Source organism: Cucurbita pepo, chromosome 14 (genome assembly GCF_057944985.1).
Source record: "Cucurbita pepo subsp. pepo isolate OVF chromosome 14, ASM5794498v1, whole genome shotgun sequence".
NCBI classification, from domain to species: Eukaryota; Viridiplantae; Streptophyta; class Magnoliopsida; order Cucurbitales; family Cucurbitaceae; genus Cucurbita; species Cucurbita pepo.
Genome location: NC_141811.1, coordinates 4,228,954 through 4,255,137, shown reverse-complemented (window position 1 = coordinate 4,255,137; position 26,184 = coordinate 4,228,954). Strand labels below are relative to the sequence as shown.

The window sequence follows — 26,184 nt, the reverse complement described above, 5'->3', positions numbered from 1 at the left end:
GAATGAGATCGAATGTCCAGATTCGAACGATTTGAAGGTGTGAAAGAACATCCAGAAGTGGCAAAAGTTGAAACTTGTGGACGTCGTTCATTCCATGGCTCATCCCTTTATAGCGTATCTTTCTCGTTCTCTCATTTCCATTAGCAATCAATCAATCACCTTGAGGAATTCCCCATGGCGATGGCCGCCATTGTCAAGCTCTCGCTTCTCGCAACCCTAATCCTTTTGATACTCAGGCCCGCCTACTCGGAGCTTCCTCCGTCGTGCAAGCGCATCGAGTGCCCTAGCTACGACGTCATCGACTCCGGCAAAGGGTTCGAGATTCGGCGCTATGATTCCCCTGTTTGGGCCTCCACCGCTCCAATTCCTGATATTTCTCTCCATGAAGCCACCAGAACAGGATTTCTCAAGTAAATTACACTTCCTTTCCTCATCTGATTTCCTCATTCATTTTACTTCCATATCTGATATCTGTTACAGATTAGGTTTCTCCGATTTTGTTAACCTAACTTATGAACAAATTCATCTTCCACTTCACATATTCAAATTCCTATCATCCATTGCTCCATAGATACTTCAAGATTACTAAGAAATTTCTGCAATATATCTCTTGGTTGAAATTCATTAGCCATCCTGAGCAGTTCATCTAGTTTGTCTGAGGCATTATATCAATATTATGGAGAAAATTGAACAATCTCTTGCAGGTCTCTAAGTACTGCTTAAGTAGCTATAGAAATTCCTTCTGAATTAAACTAATACAAATCTAGGAGTTCATGAGACTGAAACAGGGGTAGGTCTTTACCAACCTTCAGCTTGGCGATTCGCAAAGTATTGGTAACCGGCCGGCAATAGAGTCAGTTCGTCGATAGCCGCAAGCAAGCGTAGTAGGCCCTGAACCCAATCGATCTATGTCTATCCCCAACTTCATTGTCTTGACTTTGTTTATGGTGAAATTAGTTTAAAAGAAGGGAAGAACACGAGATCACTATTTAGTCGAATGAGTCTATCCTAAGTCAAAGGTTAAGGTATCAACATCTAAAAATGAGGAGTTGATCGACCATTGATTGAAAAGCCCACTTCCCTCCGACAAAGCAACTTTTCGGGGGGGCGTTAATTCAAAATAGAGTAGAGCGTGAGGGAAGAATGAGACTACAACAATTGGAACTATCTCGTTGGAACACCTAGAATTGCCAAATCTCTCTTTTGCGCTCGAGAGTGGAATTCTCACGAGAAGAAGAAGCTCTTCCCTTAGCTAAGATGAGAGCTCAAATTCTCCGCAAAAAGTCCTTGAATTAAACGAATATAAGTTTGTTATATTCACGTTCAAGTCTCTAAACTTTCAATTCATTAGATCACTTGTTTATTTCATTAGATTGTTCGATTACATTCAAGGAAAGAACAAGTACAACGAAAAGATAGAAATGACTGCACCCGTGATCACAGAGGTTTCTCCGAGCGACGGACCCTTTTGTGAATCATCATTTGTCGTTAGCTTCTACGTGCCGAAAGTGAACCAAGCAGACCCTCCACCAGCCAAGGGGCTTCACATTCAGAGATGGAAAGAGACATACGTCGCAGTAAGACAATTTGGAGGGTTTGTGTCTGATGCGACAATTGGAGCTGAGGCTGCTGCGTTGGATGAGAGTGTTTACGACACAAAGTGGGGAGCAGCTATCAGCAAGAGCCGTGGCGCTGGCGGTGCTGCCATTTACACAGTGGCTCAGTACAACTCCCCTTTTGAGTTTGAAGGTCGTGTCAATGAGATTTGGTTCTTGTTTGATATTGAAGATGCTGCTGCTGCTCAGGCTTAGAAACTGATACTGGAATCTTCATATGCTTAAGTAAAATGTATGAAGACTTCAAACTTTTTCTGTTCTTGTTGTTCATGAATCTTTCAATAAAATAAGCTTCTTTTCCTCTCGTAACTTGGATTGGACAATACACATTGATCTTCGTAACTTGGATTCAAATGATCTTCGTAACTTGGATTCAAATGTTCGAGTCTTTCTAAGTGTTTTTCCTTTGGTTGAACTTTCAGTGTGTTCTATGCTTCTAGACTTCGATAAGTTTTGTTTTTGCTTCTTGAACTTTGTAGTTCGTTCTAAAAGTGAAACGACCCAAGTTCACCGCAAGCTTCCCCTCAAGGTTTTAAAACGCGTCTGGGAAAGGTTTCCACACCTTTATAAAGGGTGTTTCGTTTTCCTCCCCAAACAATATGGGATATCACATGTTGAAAATTGACGTGATATATATGGTACAACTCTCCACAATGGTATGATACGCTCCCTTGGGTATTCTATTGACATGATTAATTTAGGGTATGGCTCTGATACCATGTTAGATGAACACGACTCTCTACATTGGTATGATATTGTCCACTTTGAGCATAAGCTCTCGTGGTTTTGCTTTGGGCTTCCCCAAAAGGCCTCGTACCAATAGAGAGAGTATTCCTTGATTATAAACCATGATCATTCTCTAAATTAGTCGATGTGGGACTTTCATCCAACATTTGCTACCTTCGTCATTATTACCATAAAATTTAAAAAACCCCATTTAGTTTCGTGCTACAAAATACCCTCCAATAAAGTTTCTCGATCTGGAATCCGCTCTAAATTTTCAAATTCCAGTGAATCCTTGTATGGTGAACAAAAAGATGGAGCCTGACCATGGTATGAGGTGGGGTAAAGCTAGAGTGGTGATAAGGGACCCTAGTGTCACGGTCATGCTCGTCCAAGGCATGTTGCCCATGGCCGCATGCCCATGACAAGCCAACCTTTGTCATGTCTTTTCATTCTAGTGTTTTTCCTTTTGTAATTTTAGGGCGTATGACACCTAAAAAATATCATGTCTAGGCCTGCCAGATTTAAAATGGCTCAGAATGTACTATAGGGGATATGACTAGTTGTCAACTTCTCCCTGTCCAAGGTTATATATGTTAAGCCGTTGTTATCTTCTTCTCCCTACCCAAGGTTATATATGCTAAGCCGTTGTTATCTTTCTCTTGCTTGCTTATATAACGTCTCTTTCTAAAATCTCTCTTTCTAAAATCTCTCTCCTCCTCTTTTCTAAAACCTTCTTTTAAAATCGAGGCTAGAGGCTCGATCGTACGTCGCTTGGCCGTAGGCGACGCAAGAACAAATTGGCTTAAGCTCACTTGTCGCTGGAAAGTGAGTGCCGCACAATCGCTAGTCCGCTGCCTTCGAAAGCGCGATTGTGTCAAGTGGTATCAGAGCTTTGTTAGCTCCGTAACATCATAAAGACCGAGATCATGTCGACGTCAAAGTCGACACCCAAAGCACAAGCCGACAGGCTTACGCTAATAGAGGAGGAAATGTTGTTCCTCAAAGAAGTCCCTGACACGCTCCGGTTCCTGCAAAAGCGGGTGACCGAACTGAGCGAGAAAGTCGTTGAAGTCGACGCAATGGGCAACCGCCTGGATGGATTGCCAATCGCAAAACTGATGTTTCGAGTGACCTCGCTCGAAGAAAGAGTTGCTCCTACGAGCAGCCCAAAACCGTCTGGTAGTCCGGATAGCTCTGTCGCGCACAAAGAGGGACGTGGCGAAGAGTTCGACGTACTACAAAATACAATGATGAGTTTGTTCAATGGATTAGCTGATGAATTCAGAACAACAATCGACGACCTCCAAGAAAGGATGGCCGCCATGAGCACTCGAATTGAAGTGACCATGAAAGCTGTGGAGGGCGTCACGGCTGGGCAAACTAATGTAGGATCCAACAAACTAAGGTTCCCAGACCCTAGAGCCTTCAAAGGGAATCGGGACGCCAAAGAGTTGGAAAACTTCATCTTTGATGTCGAACAGTACTTCAAAGCCACGACGGCTTGTACCGACGACAAGAAGGTGACCGTAGCCGCGATGTATCTCATAGATGACGCCAAACTGTGGTGGCGTACGAAGGTGCAAGACATCGAGGATGGATTGTGCACCATCGACTCATGGGAGGACCTCAAGAGAGAGTTGAGGGAACAATTCCTCCCTGAAAACGCAGGACATATAGCAATGGAGAAAATAGTAGCCCTGAAACACACTGGAAACATACGGGACGATGTTAGACAGTTCTCAACCCTGATGCTAGATATCAGGGGCACAGCAGAGAAGGACAAGGTGTTCTTTATAAATGGGCTACAGCCATGGGCCAAAACAAAGATACATGAGAACAGGGTCCAAACCCTAGCTGCTGCAATGGCCTGCGCCGAGAGACTCAAAGATTGTGGGAACGAAGCAGGATCCCAAAGAAGAATGACACCGGCCCCAAACAATGGGGGCAAAACATACAGGCCACCAGGTCATCGAAATGGAAGCCCCAACAGACCGAGCGGATGGACGGATAGACCTCCTCAAAACAATCAAGCGGGTCCATCTCGAGGACCTTACCAGCAAAAGAACCACCCGACGACGCCTTTGCAATGCATACTGTGTAAAGGCCCCCACAAGGTATCCTACTGTCCTCATCGGGCCTCTCTCACTGCTCTCCAAGTGTCCATTCAAGAGAGCAATGAGGCAAGGGTCAAGACTATGCTAGACAAGAAGGAAGATCACGACAACCCCCGAATGGGCGCACTCAAATTCCTGTCAGCCCTCCAACGGAAAGTCGAACCGAAGGAGATAATAGAGAAAGGACTCATGTTCGTAGATGCAACAATAAATTCTCGACCGAGCAAGAGCACTCTGATAGACTCTGGAGCAACCCACAACTTTATTGCCGATCAAAATGCCTGAAGATTGGGACTCACCATAGGAAAGGACCCGGGGAAGATGAAAGCTGTCAACTCCGAGGCCTTGCCTATTGTGGGAGTTTCCAAAGGAGTCCCCTTCAAAATAGGGGATTGGACTGGAGAGCTAGACCTTGTCGTGGTTCGCATGGACGACTTCGACGTGGTACTTGGGATGGAGTTCCTCCTAGAACACAAGGTCATCCCGATGCCACTAGCCAAATGCTTGGTGATCACCGACCGCAACCCCACAGTAATACCTGCAAGCATCAAGCAACCAGGTAATCTTCGAATGATCTCGGCCATACAGCTGAAAAGGGGACTCGCGCGAGAGGAACCTACATTCATGGCCATACCACTGATGGAAGAAGCAACCACCGAAGAGACTGTCCCAGAGGAAATCAAAGAAGTACTAAACAGCTATACCGACATAATGCCAGAGAGTCTACCCCAAACACTACCACCTCGTCGAGGCATTGACCATGAAATCGAACTTCTCCCCGGGGTTAAACCGCCAGCAAAGAACGCATATCGGATGGCTCCGCCTGAGCTAGCCGAATTGAGGAAACAACTGGATGAGTTGCTGAAGGCGGGATTCATTCGCCCGGCAAAGGCACCTTATGGAGCCTCCGTACTGTTCCAGAAGAAGAAGGATGGGACGTTGCGTCTGTGCATAGACTATAGAGCCTTAAACAAGGTGACGGTACGCAACAAATATCCTCTGCCAATAATATCCGACTTGTTCGATCAACTTCACGGGGCCAAGTACTTCACGAAGTTGGACTTACGATCAGGGTATTATCAAGTACGTATTGTCGAAGGGGACGAACCCAAGACGACGTGCGTGACAAGATATGGGGCCTTTGAATTCCTGGTAATGCCCTTTGGCTTAACGAACGCCCCAGCTACTTTCTGCACGTTGATGAACCAGGTTTTCTACGAATACCTGGATCAGTTCGTCATAGTATACCTCGACGACATCGTTGTTTACAGCACAACCCTCGAGGAACACAAAGTGCACTTGAAGCTGGTGTTTGACAAGCTACGGCAGAACCAACTGTATGTGAAGAAAGAGAAATGTGCATTCGCACAAACATGCATCAACTTCCTTGGACATGTCGTCAGATGTGGACAAATTAGTATGGATAGCGACAAGATAAAAGCTATCCAAGAATGGAAAGTTCCTACTTCCGTATCTGAGTTGCAGTCCTTCTTAGGATTAGCCAACTACTATAGGCGGTTCGTCGAAGGGTTTTCACGACGAGCCGCCCCATTGACAGAGCTGTTGAAGAAAGACCACCCTTGGTCGTGGTCGAATGATTGTCAAATGGCCTTTGAAAATCTGAAATCAACCATGACGAGGGGTCCTGTCCTCGGGTTGGTAGATGTCACAAAGCCATTTGAAATAGAAACCGATGCTTCCGACTTTGCTCTAGGTGGGGTCCTTATTCAAGAAGGCCACCCCATCGCTTACGAAAGTCGAAAGTTCAACGATGCCGAACGAAGATACACTGTCTCCGAGAAAGAAATGCTGGCTATAGTTCATTGCCTTCGAGTCTGGAGACAGTATCTCTTGGGATCACAGTTCGTAGTGAAGACGGATAACAGCGCCACTTGCCACTTTTTTTATCAACCAAAATTAACAGCAAAACAAGCCCGGTGGCAGGAGTCGTTGGCCGAATTCGACTTCAAGTTCGAACACAAAGCAGGAAAGAGTAATCAAGCAGCCGACGCGCTGAGTCGGAAGGGCGAACATGCGGCCCTGTGCATGTTAGCCCATATTCATTCAAGTAAGATCGATGGATCGATGCGCGACATCATCAAGGAACATTTACACAAAGACCCATCGGCCAAAGCCGTCGTCGAACTAGCTAAAGCTGGCAAAACACGACAGTTTTAGGTTGAGGGAGACCTCCTGTTGACCAAAGGAAACAGATTGTATGTCCCAAGAACGGGGGAACTGAGGAAGAAGCTCATTCAGGAATGTCATGATACCTTATGGGCCGGACACCCTGGGTGGCAACGAACGTACGCCCTAATAAAGAAGGGGTACTTCTGGCCAAACATGCGAGACGACATCATGCAATACACCAAGACGTGCCTCATCTGTCAACAAGACAAAGTCGAGAAAGCCAAAGTCTCTGGACTCTTGGAACCTCTACCTGTGCCAACAAGACCTTGGGAAAGTGTATCTCTGGACTTCATAACACACCTCCCAAAAATCGGGGAATATGACGCCATCTTGGTTATTGTAGACCGATTCTCAAAATATGCGACATTCATCCCCACTCCAAAATTATGCTCGGTAGAACTCACAGCCCAACTGTTTTTTAAACACATTGTAAAGCTATGGGGCATCCCGTCAAGCATCATCAGTGATAGAGATGGCAGATTCATTGGGACATTCTGGACTGAGTTATTCACCTTCTTGGGAACAACCTTAAACATCTCCTCGAGTTATCACCCTCAAACCGATGGACAGACAGAACGGTTCAATTGCTTGCTCGAAGAATATTTACGTCACTTCGTCGACGCTCGCCAGAAGAACTGGATACAACTGTTAGATGTCGCCCAATTTTGCTTCAATTGCCAAACAAGCTCGTCTACAGGGAAGAGTCCCTTCGAAATGGTAAGTGGACGACAACTGGCCTTACCCCATATTATTGATCATCCTTATGCAGGGAAAAATCCTCAAGCTCACAACTTTACAAGAGAATGGAAGCAGACGACAGATATAGCCCGGGCATATTTAGAGAGGGCTTCCAAGCATATGAAAAAATGGGCGGACAAGAAGCGTCGCCCCCTTCAATTCCGAGCAGGAGATCAAGTTCTTATCAAGCTGAGACCAGAACAGATCAGATTTCGCAGCCGAAAGGACCAGAGACTAGTTCGAAAATATGAAGGCCTGGTTGAAGTCCTTAAAAAGATTGGGGCTACCTCCTACCGAGTTGCACTACCCGCATGGATGAAAATCCACCCAGTAATTCATGTGAGCAACTTGAAGCCCTATCATCCTGACCCAGACGACGACCAACGAAATGCAACCACAAGACCGAGCATCGATCTGAAGTAGAAAGAAACGAAAGAAGTAGAAGAGATCCTAGCCGACAGGGTTAGGAAGATAGGAAGACCTGTACGGACGATTCGCGAATTCCTTGTCAAATGGAAGAATCTCCCTACAGAGGAAACAAGCTGGGAATGCGCCGAAGATCTGAACTCCGCCGCCACCCACATCGCAAGGTTTGAAAGTAGTCGGTTGACGGGGTCGTCAACCAATTAGGTGGGGGAGGATGTCACGGTCATGCTCGTCCAGGGCATGTTGCCCATGGCCGCATGCCCATGACAAGCCAACCCTTGTCATGTCTTTTCATTCTAGTGTTTTTCCTTTTGTAATTCTAGGGCGTATGACGCCTCAAAAATATCATGTCTAGGTCTGCCAGACTTAAAATGGCTCAGAATGTACTATAGGGGGATATGACTAGTTGTCAACTTCTCCCTACCCAAGGTTATATATGCTAAGCCGTTGTTATCTTTCTCTTGCTTGCTTATATAACGTCTCTTTCTAAAATCTCTCTTTCTAAAATCTCTCTCTCTCTCCTCATTTTCTAAAACCTTCTTTTAAAATCGAGGCTAGAGGCTCGATCGTACGTCGCTTGGCCGTAGGCGACGCAATAACAAATTGGCTTAAGCTCACTTGTCGCTGGAAAGTGAGTGCCGCACAATCGCTAGTCCGCTGCCTTCGAAAGCGCGATTGTGTCACCTAGCGGGTCCGAGATAGGAGTAAATCTCTATCATTGTTATCGACGTCTCCCCTACTCGTCGTCATCCCAATATTCAAATAAAATCAATTTTAAAAAAAGAAAAAGAAAAAGAAAGGTGGCACGTTTTAGGGACCAAAAATGAGACGAGGAAGATGTGGAAAGGGAAAGGGTGTGTGTGACCACACGGAATCATACGCGCATTGCCGCCTGCGCCCTCACCATTGCTTACACTGCTCCCTCCCTCTCTTCATCTTTCCCTCATTTCTCTCTCTTCTCTCTATTAATAAATTATCACATTTAAATCATTCATTATTTTCTTTTTCTTATTAATCAATCATATATATAATATTTAGTCGTCGGTTTGACGTGTCAGATTTCAATGTAGTAGATCGTACCCGCATTAGATCTAATGAGAAGAGAAATTCATTATAGATTTCATGCCGTGATATTTTAAGATACATCATTTGTAGATACGTGACATATCACATTGAAAGACTGAATATTAAAGAAATAAGAGATGTCAACACGAGCATAACTCAATAGAGTAATAGTAAATGAAGGAGTCGAAAAGGAAAGAATAACCCATTTAATAGTACGAGATTTTGGATTAAGAAATAGAGACATTGTAAATCGAAACGATATTAACTTTGTTTAAGTGTTTTATTTTAGGTAAGACATTTGATCACGTGAATAGGTGGACCCATGTGTTCATGGTTATCTCAAAGTATATTAAAAAGTGCACTTCCCTTTTGTTTTGTTGACTCAAAGTACCTTTCTCGAGAAACCCATAAGAAAGTCAAATTTGTGCTTTAGCTTATTGACTAAGAAACCCGTAATAAAAAAATTGTTTTTTCAACGTTCTATGGTCATGAAGTTATTGAAACCACTCGACTCTAATGAATCAGATACCTAAATAGCTATTTTGACCTAAAAAAAGTCAAATTTGTGCTTTAGCTTATTGACCAAGAAACCAATAATAAGAAAGTTGTTTTTTGAACGTTCTAAGAAAAAGGGTCAATAAATTTATTGAAACCACGTCACTATAATGAATCAGATACCTAAATAGGTATTTCAACCGGAAAAAAGTCAAATTTGTGTTTTAACTTATTAACTAAGAAACCCATAATAATAAAGTTGTTTTTTTTCGACGTTCTAAAAAAAATGGTCAATAAATTTATTGAATACAGGCGACTGTAATGAATCAGATACCTAAATAGGTATCCAGAAAAAAAAAGTCAAATTTGTGTTTTAGCTTATTAACTAAGAAACCCATAATAAGAAAGTTGTTTTTTTGGACGTTCTAAGAAAAATGGTCAATAAATTTATTGAAAACACGGACTGTAATGAATCAGATACCTAAATAGGTATTTCAACCGGAAAAAAGTCAAATTTGTGTTTTAGCTTATTAACTAAGAAACCCATAATAAGAAAGTTGTTTTTTTGGACGTTCTAAGAGAAATGCTTAATAAATTTATTGAAAACAGGGACGGTAATGAATCAGATACCTAAATAGGTATTTCAACTGGAAAAAAAAGTCAAATTTGTGCTTTAGCTTATTAACTAAGAAACCATAATAAGAAAGTTGTTTTTTTCAATGTTCTAAGAAAAAGGGTCAACAAATTTATTGAAACCACTCGAGTATAATGAATCAGATACCTAAATAGATATAAGAAAAAGGGTCAAGAAATTTATTGAAACCACTCGAGTATAATGAATCAGATACCTAAATAGATATAAGAAAAAGGGTCAACAAATTTATTGAAACCACTCAAGTATAATGAATCAGATACCTAAATAGATATAAGAAAAAGGGTCAAGAAATTTATTGAAACCACTCGAGTATAATGAATCAGATACCTAAATAGATATAAGAAAAAGGGTCAACAAATTTATTGAAACCACTCGAATATAATGAATCCGATACCTAAATAGGTATTAGAAAGTTTAGAATATAGTTAAGAGACCTAAATGGAAGACCTAAATCTAAAAAGTTTGGACCAAAAAGTTGAAATTTTTTGGAATATTTAAGATTATAATATAATTCAGACAAATTTTGACAACACACATTGGCTATTACTTACACATCCTCGTTTCTCACAAATAGACAGCTCGAGACAACAACCCTTCTTTTCGAGAACTCCCACGTTTCTTACAAACACCAACGTGTTGTACTATTTTTGACAACTCATAATACCCTAAAAGAAAAAACAGTAATACCCTTTGTATTAAGAAGACTGTGTGTACAAGGATAACAAACTAACAACAAAAACACCGACTATCTAAACGCTGATTGATAAACTAAGAGATCAGATGTTCGAATCCTGTCACCTCTACTTATAGTTCAACCAAACTATCCAAAAGCTAACAGTTAGGGATCGAAAGTTCGAATCTCGACACGTCCATATTGAACCGAACTACTACCCGAACATCTCCAACCCTAATTTTGGATAAAGATTATGAGGCTGCAATTCTTTCAAAGGGCACAAGCCTGTTGTCAGCCAACCTGGAGTTGTAAGCTGATCTTTTGTACTCGAACCATGTAAACTCTTTGTACAAACTTCTTTCTTCTCCTTGCATAAGGGAAGCTAAAGGAGCTATCTTTTCACTCAACGGTGGCCCACCGAAGTAGATCATTGAAACCCTTGACTTCGAGCTGTTTGTCAAAACTCTATGCTTCACACTTTTGAATCTTCCATTAGTCATCACCTTCATCGACACAAAAAGTTTCATTATTTTAATGAAGAACATGGTGGGTGATGTTTTTTTGGAGAACCCAGATGGGAAAAACCTCAAATTTTGAATCTTTTTTGATTATCAAGAACAGAGGTTGTCGTGTTTATTGTACCTGTAAAGAGTCGCCAACATTGATGAAGAAGGAGCTGTGATCGGGAGGAACAGATATCCAATTCCCATCTGCGAGAGAGATTTGAAATCCAGAAGTGTTGTTTGATCTCAAAACTGAAATGATTTGAGGGTCTGTGTGTTCTCCAAATCCGATCATGTTTCTTCCTTTTAAAGCTTGAAGGTCTGGACATGGCGGATAATGGTTCACTCTGAAAACAGAGTCGCTCTCTTCATCCATCACGAGCTTACTGAACACGTTTCGTTGTTGAATCATCAACCCTTCCGCCATTAGCTCGAGGATTTCACCCGCCATGTTCCTCACAGCCGAGATGTAATCGTTCACAGCAGAGCTAAAACGTAGAAACAGAGAACAGAGAGAGAAAAAAAAACAGAGTATAAGAAACAGAGTGAAAAACAGAGCATTCTGGGAAAATGGGGATTTGGGTGTTTTAGTTACCGGAGTTTTTGTGGGTCTTGGCCAAAAATGGAGAGGAACCCATCAGAGTTGGATTCGAGATGAGTGTTCAAGAGGAGATATTCAACCCAACCGACATCGCCATTGCGGCCAATTTGTTTGTTTCCATAGCCAAAAGGGGAAGGAGGGCCAGCTCTCTGTTTTTCAGAGAGAGGAAGGGAGAAGAATTTGGTGGATTCTAATTCAAGAGAGGAGATGAATTCCATGGGGACACCATGGTTGACAACCTTAAAGAATCCGAGTTCTTCACAAGCTTTGACAATGAGTTGTTTAGCATCTGGTGCAGAGAGGTCTATCAATGGAATCCCAGAGAAGAATGCTGCAGAGGAAGAAGAAGAATCAGCCGCCATGGACGTGGAGCTTCTCATTAAGGAATCAAAAGACAACTGTTGGATTGCTGGAAAGTTTTGAGAGAAGAACAACAACAACAACAACAACACAACAAGAACAAGAATGAACGAACTGAAGTTTCCCTTTTTCTCCTTTCTCCTTTAAAGAAACAGAGGAAGAACAAAAGGAGTGTGGAGAGAGGGAGGGAGAGGTGAAGGGTATTTATAAGAGAGAGAGAAGGGTAAAATGGGGATTTGTGGAGAGAGAAAGAGGAGAGAGAGAGAGAGAAGTGTTTGTTTGATGTTAAGATGTTGCGTTTACACATAGAAAGATGGGGTTTTTACCTTTTACATTGTATTGGGATGATGATATAAAGGAAAGGAACAATGGTGATCATCTTTTAGCACCAAACAAAGATAACTCAGATTTTGTGCCACTAAAATAGACATAACAATCTTATTGTATTAAAAGGAATTGGTCACATCAACTAGATTCCTTTGATACTTATCCATTCTTTTCTTTCCCTTTCGATTCCCGTTATAATCCAGTCGGCGATACGTAACGGATCAAAGCGGACAATATCTAGTAACAGTGGGCTTGAATTGTTGTAAATAATATCAAAGTTAGACACCGGTGTGTTAGCAAAGACGCTGGGCCTCCAAGTGGATGGATTGTAAGATCCCATATCGGTTCGAGATGGGAATGAAACATTCCTTACTAGGGTGTGAAAGTCTCTCACGACGACGATACGTAAGAACATTATGTTGGTATGATGAGTATGATGGAGTGAGCTTTACGAAACGTTGATATCCATAAAAACATTGTTTGATTTTGCTTTAAGGTATTTTGTTTTGTCAATTCCAATCTTTGAATGTGTAGCCTATCAAAAATGGAAAAAAGGGGAAAAGTTTTAAGTGGAGGTTGAATTCTACTTTTACGGGATATAGAAATATGCTCGTGTCTCGTGCCTCGTACCTTTTTGAATTGAAGGGGGACGTGAAAAAAATAATATTTATGTAATTTATTATATTACTATCAGAGAATCGATCGAAAGATTTTGAAAGAAATTCAAAGTGATTGATACTATTTTTTCTTCGGTTAGATAGAGATAGAGATATGGACTGATACAAACATCTAGTTAGGAAAGAGAAAGTATTACGGGAAGTAACCAAAACCTCTTTAATGAGAGAACGAACGGGAGACGTAGAGTAATCAACAACTTCTTCAAGATCAAGAGTATCTAGTACGTCTTAAGTCGTTAAAAAGGGACGGTCCAAAATCCTCGAGGTAGGGCAAAAACCAAAAAAAAAACCAGCCGAACCTCTTCAATTAGAGAGAGAAAGAGAGATCAAAACTCTTGTTTAGAGAGATAACGAGATTGATTCCAACATTATTTTCGATAACGAGAGATGGAAATGCATGGTGATTATAACCTTTCAATTATAGAACAGAGACAAAGAGCGACCATACCTTCTTCCATTAGAAAGAAAACGAGAGATAATGATTGATTGTTTCATTTCTATACGTATAAGCCGTGTTTGATTCATTAATTCATAATTCTACCCTTGAAAATTTAAGCCACCATTTCCGACCGACCCAAAGCAACTAATCAAATGTTCCACATACGTTTCCTACGACCATACCCACAAATCATTGTCACAAGATATGACCCCTAAGTCGACCACTTATCCATCTCATTATGAATCGTATCAACTAATCAAAGACCAATGATGAACAAATACCACACAAAAATAGAAAGCGCTAAGATATTTCAAATGATTATAGAAATTGATCTATATCAAATTTAACCGTTCCTGAATTTATTTATCTAAAGGCTATTTAAAAATTCGATTAATCCAACCTAACTCAGCCCACACGAGCAATTTGGGTTACGTTAAACCTATTTGTTTACCAGGTTCTCCCGAAACTAGATTGAGTTAACTAAACTAACCTGAATTTATTATTAATATTGAAAAAATATATTTTTGTTTACGATACAATTATATATATATATATTTAATTTTATAATCATTTATTATTTAATTAATTTTTAAAAAAAAAAGCAATAAATAAAAATAATTAGGGGAGGGGAGTGGGGCCCAGCAATGGTTGATATTTTAAGATCCTTTTTCGTACAAAAAAAAAAAAAAAAAAAAAAACCTACCTTTTTTAACAAATCCCCTTGCATTTTTTAATTTTAATAAATTAAAAAATAAATACACACGTGTACAAAACCGCGGTCCCACGTCACTTAATGGACGGTGACGCGGCCGACTTTCATTCGCAGTTTTCTTTGTCGGTCAATACCCACCGAAACAACTACCCATGTTTTTCTCTTAATTCTTAAAAACTATGGGTATCATAATTATCCTCTTGTTTTTTCTTGACGTGGCATATCCGCGTCAATTGCCACGTCATTATTTTGTTAATATTCCTCCTCTACCTTCATTCATTAGTCTCCGTCAGTTATGACGTGTGAAAAATTCAATAGGGTAACAACTCAAACGCACCGCTAATAAATATTGTTTGTTTTGATCCGTTACGTATCATCGTCAACAACTCAAACGCACCGTTAATAAATATTGTTTGTTTTGATCCGTTACGTATCACCGTCAGTCTCATAATTTTAAAACATGTTTGCTAGAGTGACATATGATTGAAGGAGGAAAAGACGAGAAAATGAAACATTATTAAACGTGACATGCAACAAAAATTGAGGTTGTTTGGTGTGTTTGGGTATGTATGCATGAACCTAACCATGGAACAAATAAATTTATGTCCCAAGAATTAAGTTTAGATAAATCTATTTTTTTTTAAATAATAATAATTAAAATTAAAAAATTAAAAAATATTTTTTTAATATGGATCTTAGATGTAGATGAGTCAACTTCATAATCTTTCAATAAATTATATATATATATATATATATATATATATATATATATATATATATATTATAATGTTTAATCATTGTCACAATTATTTTGTTCTAAGAATATAGAATTTTATTCCATTATTGACCATATTTCATGTGTGCATGAACCTATCCATTTCCCTCTTTAATATATTGGTACCACCAAACCTTTTTGACATTTAAGTTATGCCCAATTATTTTTAAATATAGGATTTAAGACGTTTATTTAACCAGTAGAGTCGGGATGTTGTCGGGATGCCGGAACAAGGTGAGAAATATCCATTTGAAAGGAGAACGAGGGAGGAAGCTGTAGAGAGAGATTTCTCCGTGTTTGCCAAACAGGGTCGAGAATAGAGATTATATTAATTGCCCTCGTCCTCGTTCTCGTCTCCGACTCTATCCAAATCCCAGGCTTCCTCATCCCGTCAAATTTGTGTTTAATAGATCATTAAATTTTAAAAAGTATATATATATATATATATATAATTAAATAAATAAATTGTTGACTAGTTTAATTATTGGGTTGATGGGGGAATTTTATATTTGGATTAATGTGACCAAATAATTTGATAATTATATGATTTTAATTAAATTAATGGCTTGATTAATAATTCTCATGTTAGATTAATAAATTAATTAGTGAAATTGTCTCCATGTTATTATATTATTATTATTTTTTTTAGTATATGATAATTATAATCATTTGGATAAGGAGAGAATTTGGTTCTTAATCATTGGTATAATGTTTCCATTCATATGATATGTTTTGTTGTCTATTCATCATTTAATTCCTTTCTTATTATTATAAAATATTTAATAAATAAATAGATTTGATAAATGTAAAACGTGTCTAAACAATTTTTTTTTCTTCATATTATCCGTTTTGACCCGTTACTTATCACTGTCTACCTCACAGTTTTAAACCGCGTTACTTAAAGAGAAATTTCCACATCCTTATAAAGAATGTTTGAAGTAGATGTCAATTACAGCTGAGCTATGTTCATATTGGTTATATACATGATTTTTATAGTTGAGAAAGTACTTGTGACACCCGAGTAAATAAGAGGTATACGAATAAATTGAGCCCATGTCTAAATAAAAACGATCTTGAGGATAGGACGACTAAGGTGCATATTCTTTTTCAGTGGCTCAATTATAAGAACTTCACGGTTAAGTGTGTTTTACTTGAAGCAACTATGTTTCTGGGATGCATGTGAGTGATGACAAAACATGTTGAAAGAACTCGTGTTGGTTTGTCGAGATACCCTTAACTCATAATACCATGATATTAAATTTCATTTAGAGATAGAGAGAGAAGATAAAAGAACAAGACATTATATTCTATGACGAGACATGAGAATCCCTTTTGTCTATCTTCCTCGATTGTTTATTCGTCTCTAATTTTGCACATTTTCTTCCCTTCTCTCGTTGCATTAGTGATGTGCATGCTCGTGATTGTGACTCATTGCATTATCCTGACTCGATCAGATATGATTCTTTGTTTTCTTATTTATCCCTACAAACCAACACGAGTTCTTCCATTATGTTTTATCCTCACTCACATCCATCTTATAAAAATTCCTACGAAGTCACCCGAACACGTTGAAACATATAATAAAATAACAATTAATTATAATTATTACCCAAATATTAGTATTTAAGTCAATTTTAAAAAGTGGAATAAATTAAGAGATAAATAAAATTTATGATGGAAAAGATTGATGAGTGTGAGCCGACATGGAGACCGAAAATTTGGAATCTTATTTCTTATCTCTTTAGAATCTTATTAGCTAAAAAATTATATATACACGTGTCAATTTTTTTTTTCAAAGAAAATAATAATTTATTTGACACAAAATTAAAAAAATTAGATACCCGTACCATAGTTTTAATATAAATTTATTAGATACAAAATAGTTGTTGATAAACCCCCGAGCTTACTTTATGTATTTCGAGCTTCATTTCATTTCATTTTGGTCGTGATTTTTTTTTTTTTTAAAATGATTGAATTTGAATTGATTTTGATGCATAGTTTTCACTCTACAAATCTAAACATTTAAATTCGATCATCTAAATAGCTTTAATGACTTCGTTTCGAATCATATTTTCGGACCCATGTCAATTAAAACATGTCGAGAAAAAAAAATATGATATATATATATATATATATATATATATATATATATATTTTTTTTTTTTTTTTTTTTTTGATTCAAACAAATCTACAAATCAAATCCCCTTTGGGCACAAATATATCCAATAAATCTCATATAGATTTTCATGCATATCTTCCACATGTCATACCATCCACACAAATAATAATAATAATAATAAATATTGTACCGTCACGCTTGAGTATAAGAGAGTAAGACCACATTCGAATGAAAGCGATTTTGAGAATATGAAATTATGGTTGTCAGTGACTCCATCGTAGGAACCTTAAGGAAATATATGAGTGAGGACAAAACATGTTGAAAGAACTCATGTTGGTTTACGAGATAGTGAGATTGTCTTCACTCTCAGAAGTAGGAGTTCGTGATATGTAACAGCTCAAACCCACGGCTAGCAGATAGTGTCTACTTTGGCCTGTTATATATCACTGTCAGCCTCACAGTTTTAAAACACGTCCCGCTTGCAAGAACGTTGGCCTTCAAGGAGTTAGATTGTGAGATCACACATTAATTGGAGAGAGAAACGAAGTACTTCTTGTGTGAAAGTCTCTTCCTAGTATACATGTTTTAAAACAGTGAGACTGACAATGATACATAACGAGCAAAAGCAGACAATATCTACTAGCAATGCACTTGAACTGTTAAATGATAAGTAAGTAATGTGATCTGTCGTGTGAGAATATCGGAGCCAGTCAGCTAGTCCTATTTCCATAGCCCATAGAAATGTCTGTTCGTACTAACCCTAATTCTTCTTCCCTTTCATGATAAGGATTCTTTCACACTACATTTTTGTATCTATCCCCAACATAATTAAAATTGAAGGGTACCATTAAAAACCGTCAAACCATAGATCAAGTGAAAAAAAGGAACAATTGTACTTCAAACATGAACTTTCTTAATCCGTACTAAATAACTGGAGAGACAAAAACATTTAACTAATATTAGTTATTGTTTCACTTGAAAACACTTTATGAAATCCAACATACTAATAATCTCAACCACAAAATCAAGTGAAAGGACAGCTGAATCTAATACCAAAATGCCCAACCCATTGACAAAGTAACACTACCCAATGACAAGACTACTCAAATTTTGCTACATAAACCTATAGAGAAAAGAAAGAAATTTCAGATAAAGATATCCACATGAAGTTTGATTCAATGAATTCAAAATATGAAAAAAAATAATAATTAAAAAGAACAATTGGTCCCCCTCGATGGACCAGAGTAGCACAGTGAAAGCGAGGAATAGGTAACGTGACCATGTTCTAAAAGATGTAGAAAAATGTCGGGGCTATTAGATGCAAAATGCATATTATGAATCATGGATTGAATTATGTGTCTGGGTTGTTACAAATGGTATCAGATTGATACCTCTCTTAGTATGGTTTAGGACGAACTAAGGCGGAAGTTGGTGGGCATGAATGTACATTTATCTCGACAGATCATTGAAAGAGGCGTACATAAATGAACTAAAACCACATTCAAATGAAAGCAATTCTGAATATAGGATCATTAAGAAAAACTTAAAAGAAATGTAACATTCTATCTATACCAACAAAATATACCTTCATTTTTTGTGGATGGACTTGTGTTGGTTTGTCGAGATAGTCTTCACTCTTTAACGTGATCATATCGCAGAGGAATGTCGAGACTATCAGGTGTCAAAGTCCTGGACATGGGTCATTACAGAAGTCAAAGCCAATAATTGATCCGTTAAACTATATTCGGGCGGACATAAACCTATTAATCTTACTAACTACATAGATTTAAGTTTCTAAAAACTAACCCACATCATAGATTAAAAAGAAAAGGTAACAGCATCTAATAAAATCAAGATTTCTTGAGCCCATGCTTGCAACTTCTAGGTGCTACGTGAAGTAGGGGGAAACAATAATGGGAATGGAGAAAAGTGGAAGGAGTGCTTAAGAGGCCATGTGGGAAAGCTGGGAGAGAAGAGGAAGGCATCTTTCACTGTTGTCATCTCAGAATAAGGGCTCAGAGTCAGTAAGTTGAGAAAGAAAGAAAGACAGAAAGTGGAAGATAAACAGAGATGGTGGGGGAGGATTGAGACATGGCAGCAGGTGTGTGTCAAAACCAGAGCCATATGGTTATGGGGTTTTGCCAATTGGGGTCTGTGACTGAAAGTGAAGCAAACAAAGGCATTGTCATGTCTACTTAGCCACTTATCCACTGACATGATACTCTGACGAAGACCAGACCAGACCAGACCTGACCTGACCAGACCACACCCACACACATACCTAAACTATACAAACAACACTGCCCCTTTTCCTTTTATCTCTCAGGCAACCAAACTTCAAGTTGCTGTTTAGGATGATTTTTTCTCTTGTTCTTCTTGAACGGATTAGAATTGACATTTGCTTTCGAGCTATGTACTTGCCTGCATTTTCTTCAAACTCACATGTTTCATTTCCTATAAACAGATGCATAAACTTGCTTCATCATCTTCTATTTTACTTATATACCATGTGTTTCCGTTCATTTTCATTTAGTTTTAGACCATGTTTAGAAAAAAGTTACTTTGATCGACGTTAACTCCAACTATTGTTAGAAGAGAGAGCTTCGATTTCTTATTAGAGACCTAGAGGAGTCGTCTTAGAAACCTGGATTAAACGAGAAAACTCTAGTTGGAAGTTTGGCCTTGGTTATAGTCATAAAGGTGGAATGAGCTCATCAAATCCAACCATCTGGTTGGGGAGCTCGTCTTCAACTTGGTATACTTTTTGTGTTAGTGTTAGAATCATTGGAAACGACGGAAAGTTCTTGCTTGGAGTTGGCTGATAGATGATCACATGCTCTTAGGACTAAGGGTTGTTCTTTCTAATAGGAATGCTAGTGACATGAAGGTTTCTTTTAGTAGTTCTAGAGAAGCATATGTAAATTTGAATATTTGATGTTTACTTTGAATACACACAACGAGCACGAGATTACGATGGGATTTTTCGGTATTTTTCTCAACGAGTGCAACTCATCCACCTTATTTTTTGTGCAAGTATTCTCTAATCTGTCTCTTCCCTCCAATAATTTTATCAAGACATAAATTATAAACAGTAGAAAATTTTGGTTATGAGATTCAAACCTTCTATGGTTGATATTTCTTTATCTTCAACATAAAGTCACGAAGTCTTCCACTAATCTTATGAAACAAGTAAGATATTGCGCATAAAGGACTGTTTCGTACTCAACCAACATTGGTAAAATGCACCAAACAAAAGCTATGAATTGAAATAGACAATATCTGAGAAGCTTATGGCAAATCAAACCCACCAAACAAAAGCTATGTAAGTAATGGTGAAAATCAATTTGCGACATATTCACAGCATTGTTCTTCTTTTTGATAACCAGGAGTTAGAGCTTTGCTCCCTTATATACTCGGGAGCACCTGCACCCACCCCAAGACCCAGACCTGGGAGACAACAAGGGTTCTTGAAATTAATCCATGGGATCAAGCCGGTAAGACCAAGAGACCCCAAGCTCTTGCCAACCAGGCTGCCCCTTGGGGCTATTCACTACACTGTTCTAAGCATAAGTGAACAATGGCATCTCATCTAATTATGAGAGAAACAGGTATACTAAACAAAGTAGAATTATATATATATACACATGAGTATCCAGGCCCTTGGGCGTACCAAGACTAATTTCCACGTGTATCCAGACCCATACATCGACTATTTTCAAGGAACAACTGCCTAATTCTACTACATTTTGTTGTCAAGCTAGTTCGTAAGATATAAAATTTAAGGTAAGTGGGCATCATGGCATGGACTGGACCTGATTCGTCAAAGCTTTTATTATTACTAGTTCAACTCGGGATTAATGACAGCAACATAAAAATAAAAATGAAAATATATTTAGAAGTTTTAAAAATGGTCAAACAAGGCAAGTGAGTTTACCAAACAATATAATCAAAGGTTTGTTTAAATCTATTCTACTTTTGACCTTTAAAGTTCAAATATTCTACTTTAATCAGTTATCATTCAAATGTTTTACTTTAGTTTTTAAATTGGCATATAAATCTTTTTTAATCCCTACTATTGATAATACATTAATTATTTAATATAAATCTATATGTTTACACTATTTTTAATGCTTGTTCATGCAAACATCTACCCATTAGATTGAAAAAACAAATGATCTACAATCCTTTGGTGACAGACACTATAATGGCTCTGTATGCAGATTTAGAGTCAAAACCAAAATGTTCAAGGTTTAAGAACTAAAATGAAAGGAGTTCAAAATCTAACCGATAGAATTGTTCTTCTTTTTATATAAACAGCTTTAACCAATTTTCATTCAAATCCCATAAGCTTCTCAAATCTCTTATCTAGGCAAACATAATCGTTCTTAATCAGAGCATTATGAGAACCCAATCAATCCCTAACTTCAAGTGCTTGAAGACATTTATATAGATGAACCCAGAAGAACAAACCACATCAACATAAAGCAGGTTTTCACATTCAACTCATCAATGAATAGCCACAGTTAAGAAAATAATTCCTACTCCTCTGAATGTAATGAAATCTGAGAGCAGAAAGATCATACCTGATCCTTGTAGGCATAGTTTCGAGTTGAAGATGAACATGACTCAATCAGCTCCAGTCTTTACGTGAGACCTTGACAGAGTTCATGACAGACTACAGATGAGGGAACAGATACAGCAATAGTTAGTCAAACTAGTCTAATTAAAACAGTAACCCAAAAATTGTTCTCGAACGTCCCCCGTGTTTGTTGAACTCGTCTGTCCGATATACCGTCAAAGCAAACAAAAGCCTGCATAGATAGCTAAGTAAAAGGGTATCGGACTTCATACATAAATTCAAACGGCCCAGGTCCACCGCTAGCAAATATTGTCCTCTTTGGATTTTCCTTTTCGGGCCTCTCCTCAAGGTTTTTAAAAAGCGTCTGCTAGGGAAAGGTTTCCACACCCTTATAAAGGATATTTTGTTCTCCTCCCCAACTAATGTGGGATATCACAATAACTTGTGTATGTGTGTGTGTTCCTCTACCAATTACTAGATATGTTCATATAAGAGATGCAAGCATACATGTCTTTAATTGTTGAAATTAGTAAGTAAAGAACATTAGATACTTCCACAGGGAGTAAGATAATTCCCAGAAAACACCCTCAACCAGTAAACCAGAAACATAAATTATTGAACAGATCTGCATAAACAACATGTGTTTCACAAGATGACATTTCCTTATCCTACTAGAACTGACTCATCTTGCTAACCAACAAAAGAACATACATTTGTAGTCGAAGAAAAGCCGAAAATGGACATCTTAGCAATCGAGAATCAGAATGCTATTTACAGTTTAAAATAATGCAACATCTAACATACCACCCTACTAGCGTTCTCTTTTCTCTCCTCATTTTGGGATCCCAAGCCATCTTGATGAGCTACATCATATGTGGAATGAAGGCCAACGAACAGATAGTACAGAAGCATTACTGCGCTACAAATGAAGAACCTTAAGAACGCCACGCGACCCAAAGATCCAATAAGAGCAAGATTCATCCCTATAGACAGTGATGGGAGCCAGGGAACAAGAGGGACACCCCAAACTTTCGGCAATCGGTACTTGGGAAGGAACGACATAGCCAACGTGCTAAGGAACCAAATAGAGGCAGGCACAACATATTCTATCCATCCTTGCCTATCCAAATTCCAAACTACTGTCAATGCTATAGAAGAACCAAAGATCAGAAACAACAAAATCAGAAACTTGATATAATCGCTTCTTGGTGTTGTGTCCTTAACATAGTACCTCCTTACAAGTAATGCAACAGCCATAAGCATAAAAATGGAAAGTGTGCTGAATGAAAAAACAGTTGATAAGACATCCAAACTAGAGAAAAATGAAACAATTGCACTAGTTATGGTCGTCAAAAGTGTAGCATATACGGGAGTTCCCGTTTTCGGGTGAACCAAGGCGAAAAGGGGTGGAATCAAATGGGCTCTAGCAATCTGTGTGGTGTAGCGAGCTTGCCCCATAGATCCCACCAGCAAGCTTGTAGTCATTCCCTTGATAGCAACTATGCTAACTAAGTATTTAGCCCATGTCATCCCAATTTTATCAAATGCAACGGAAAAGGCTGCATTCCTATCTATCTCCGTATACTTTTGCAGCATTGTTAATGACAAGGCCATCAAGCAATAGATCACAGAGATCATAGACATGGATCCAATCAATCCCACCGGTATATCCCTTGAAGGTTGCTTGGTTTCCTCAGCCATGGTGGCCACCATATCAAATCCAGTATAAGACCAATAAACAACAGCTGCAGCTCGAAAAACACCCTTCGCACCAAAAGGGAAAAAGGGTACCAAATTTGAAGATTTCCCTCTCATAAATCCAACCACAATCACAAAGAAAATTAGGAAAGTACTGAGCACAGAAGTTATCCATGTCAAGAAAGATGTCCTCCTCGTTCCACTCATAGCAATACCATTAGCAACAAGAAGCACTACAACAGCAATTGGATCAAGAAGATTAAACCCTTCCGACAAGAAATTCACCTTAATCCGAAGAAAATCAGGGTTATCAGTGTTGATCATACTCGCAAAATAGGAAGACCAAGACCGCCCGAGTCCAGCCGCACCAACAATCGCCTCCAAGAAGATATTCCCCGCGGCGATAAACGCAATAAAATCCCCCAATTCGATGCGAAGAAACGAGAAGGAACCTCCGGCCACGGGAATTTCAACAGCGAATTCAGTATAACAGAAGACAGAGAGCAACGCAGAGATCCCCGAAACTACGTAAGAGACCACAATTGCAGGTCCAGCATCATCGCGAGCTTCGAGGCCAGTGATCGTGAAAATACCAGAACCAACAACAGAGCCAAAAGCAAGCCAAATCAAGTCCCACCAAGTGAGACATTTCTTCATCCCGACTTCGCTGACCTTAGGAAGTTCGAAGAGCTCATTAGCGTCGGAGGAACGGTCCAATAAACGGTCCTTAAGGCGAGAACACGTTTGCGACAAAGCATATTTGTACGAAGAACAGTCCCGGAATGACTCTTCTGGAAAAATGTCTTGCTTGCTCCACCTCCTCCAGTAACTTCTTTCCACCGACGGCGGCGGTTCATGTGGTGGCTCTGTCGTGGGTTCGTCCATGCCGGCGAGATTGTCGGTGAAGATGGATTGAAGTTTGATTTGACTGATTACGAGAAGGATCGCTGATTGGTGATGAAAAATATCCAATTTGTATATTTAAATAAAAAAAATAAACTATTTTCTTTTTTTCAGGAAAAAAAAAATTATTTAATTTTCCTCACGCTTAAAATATGGATTATTTTTTAATTATTAAAATAATTTTCGATTTGGCCCACTTTTTTGGCAAAATTACCGGTTTGCCCATTTTATTTTGAATCTGGTCTATATTTCATCTACATTATTTTCTCAATATAATTTCATCAATTACCATTTAAAATTTTGATAATTAATCTGTAAAATCATTATTATTTAACGCAAAGAAAATTATAATTTTTTAAAAAAACAACAAAAATAATTTAAAATAATAATTTCTTATCCCTCCGACCAAGTCAATTAGTAGTTAGTTATTCCCTATAATTGGGAGATTGAAATTCCTTTTTTTTTTTATATATATAAATAATATCTAATATAATTTCAATAGCATAGTACAATAAAAAAAATGTAGAAAATATTGATAATCTAAGTAACTCTAAACCCGAGTTATTTAACTTGAGATCCCAGGTCGGTTGGAGAAAAGAACGAAACAACATTTGTTATAAGATTGTAAAAATGTCTCCTTATTAGACTTGTTTTAAATCTGTGAGGCTAACAGTGATGCATAACGGGTCAAAATGAAGCTGTAATGACCTAAATCCACCGTTACAAAATATTGTCCTCTTTGGCTTTCCCCTCAACACTTTAAAACACGTTTGCTAAGGGAAGGTTTCCACGCTCTTATAAATGGTGGTTTGTTCTCCTCCCCAATCAATGTGGAACATCACAATCCACCCCCTTCGAGGCCCAGCGTTCTCGCTGGCACTTTTTCCTTCCTCCAATCAATGTGGGACCGCTCCCAAATCCACCCCTCCCCCCTTTGGGGCCAGCGTCCTTACTGGCACACCGCCTCGTGTCTACCCCCTTCAGGAACAGTGAGAAAGCTGGCACATCGTCCGGTGTCTGGCTCTGATACCATTTGTAACGACCCAGATCCACCGCTAGCACATATTGTCCTCTTTGGGTGGATTGTGATGTCCCACTTTGGTTGGAGAGGAGAACAAACCACGGGTGTGGAAACCTTCTCCTAGCCGACGCATTTTAAAGCATTGAGGGGAAGCTCGAAAGGAAAAGCCCAAAGAACACAATATCTGTTAGCGGTGGATCTAGGCACTTACAAAGCAGTGTGCTAGTGAAGATGGTGGACTCTTAAAGGGAAAGACTATTAGGTCCCCTTACAAAGGTATAGAAACTTCTATCCAGTACACACGTTTTAAAACCACAGTACCTAACGAGCTAAAACGAACAATATCTATGAGATCGAGTAATGAAATTTGTACACACAAAGTCTGAGATGGGCAAATAATTAAAATTTAAATTTGAAGGGCTATGTTTGGTAATTAATCATTTGTGAGGGGAAAAAATAGGAGAAAAACGTCAAATTTCCAGATATATCAACCAACATTTTAGGAAAAATCACATATTTCACAAAAATTTAAAGAAATGTTGGAAATTTCCTAATAAAACATTAAAAGATAAGACTTATTTAATTTCTAAACAATAATTTTAAACAAATTAAATCGTTAATATATATATATACAAAGGTAAAATATTGTGAATGTGACGAAATAAACAAATTTTTAATCAATTTATTAATTTATAAATTAAATGTTAGATATTAAAAAGGAAAATTATTTTCCAGTCATATCTGTTCTATTCCAAACTAGCAATCGTATGGA

General features: G+C 38.5%; 3 protein-coding genes across 3 annotated transcripts; 1 reads left to right on the top strand and 2 right to left on the bottom strand.

The window, feature by feature from the left end:
- The first annotated feature begins 116 nt into the window (after nt 1-116).
- Nucleotides 117-1,921, top strand: LOC111809925 (uncharacterized). Its single transcript, XM_023696400.2, has 2 exons — nt 117-410; nt 1,373-1,921. Exons 1-2 carry the CDS (start codon nt 175-177, stop codon nt 1,809-1,811), a joined length of 675 nt encoding a protein of 224 aa, XP_023552168.2. The 5' UTR covers nt 117-174; the 3' UTR covers nt 1,812-1,921.
- An 8,625-nt stretch (nt 1,922-10,546) lies between these two features.
- Nucleotides 10,547-12,328, bottom strand: LOC111809748 (gibberellin 2-beta-dioxygenase 1). Its single transcript, XM_023696154.2, has 3 exons — nt 11,797-12,328; nt 11,341-11,689; nt 10,547-11,201 (listed from the first exon to the last, which is right to left on the bottom strand). Exons 1-3 carry the CDS (start codon nt 12,180-12,182, stop codon nt 10,950-10,952), a joined length of 987 nt encoding a protein of 328 aa, XP_023551922.2. The 5' UTR covers nt 12,183-12,328; the 3' UTR covers nt 10,547-10,949.
- A 10,057-nt stretch (nt 12,329-22,385) lies between these two features.
- Nucleotides 22,386-24,518, bottom strand: LOC111810489 (cationic amino acid transporter 8, vacuolar). Its single transcript, XM_023697197.2, has one exon. The coding sequence runs from the start codon at nt 24,371-24,373 to the stop codon at nt 22,586-22,588; it is 1,788 nt and encodes a 595-aa protein (XP_023552965.1). The 5' UTR covers nt 24,374-24,518; the 3' UTR covers nt 22,386-22,585.
- Nucleotides 24,519-26,184: the final 1,666 nt, after the last annotated feature.

Bases quoted from the DNA above. Each gene is read 5' to 3' on its own strand.
- LOC111810489 (XM_023697197.2), bottom strand. From the start codon at position 24,373: ATGGACGAACCCACGACAGAGCCACCACATGAACCGCCGCCGTCGGTG.
- LOC111809925 (XM_023696400.2), top strand. From the start codon at position 175: ATGGCGATGGCCGCCATTGTCAAGCTCTCGCTTCTCGCAACCCTAATC. The intron at 411-1,372 runs GTAAATTACACT...TTATTTCATTAG, and splicing joins ACCAGAACAGGATTTCTCAA to ATTGTTCGATTACATTCAAG.
- LOC111809748 (XM_023696154.2), bottom strand. From the start codon at position 12,182: ATGAGAAGCTCCACGTCCATGGCGGCTGATTCTTCTTCTTCCTCTGCA. The intron at 11,690-11,796 runs GTAACTAAAACA...TCTACGTTTTAG, and splicing joins CAAGACCCACAAAAACTCCG to CTCTGCTGTGAACGATTACA. The intron at 11,202-11,340 runs GTACAATAAACA...GTGTCGATGAAG, and splicing joins ATGTTGGCGACTCTTTACAG to GTGATGACTAATGGAAGATT.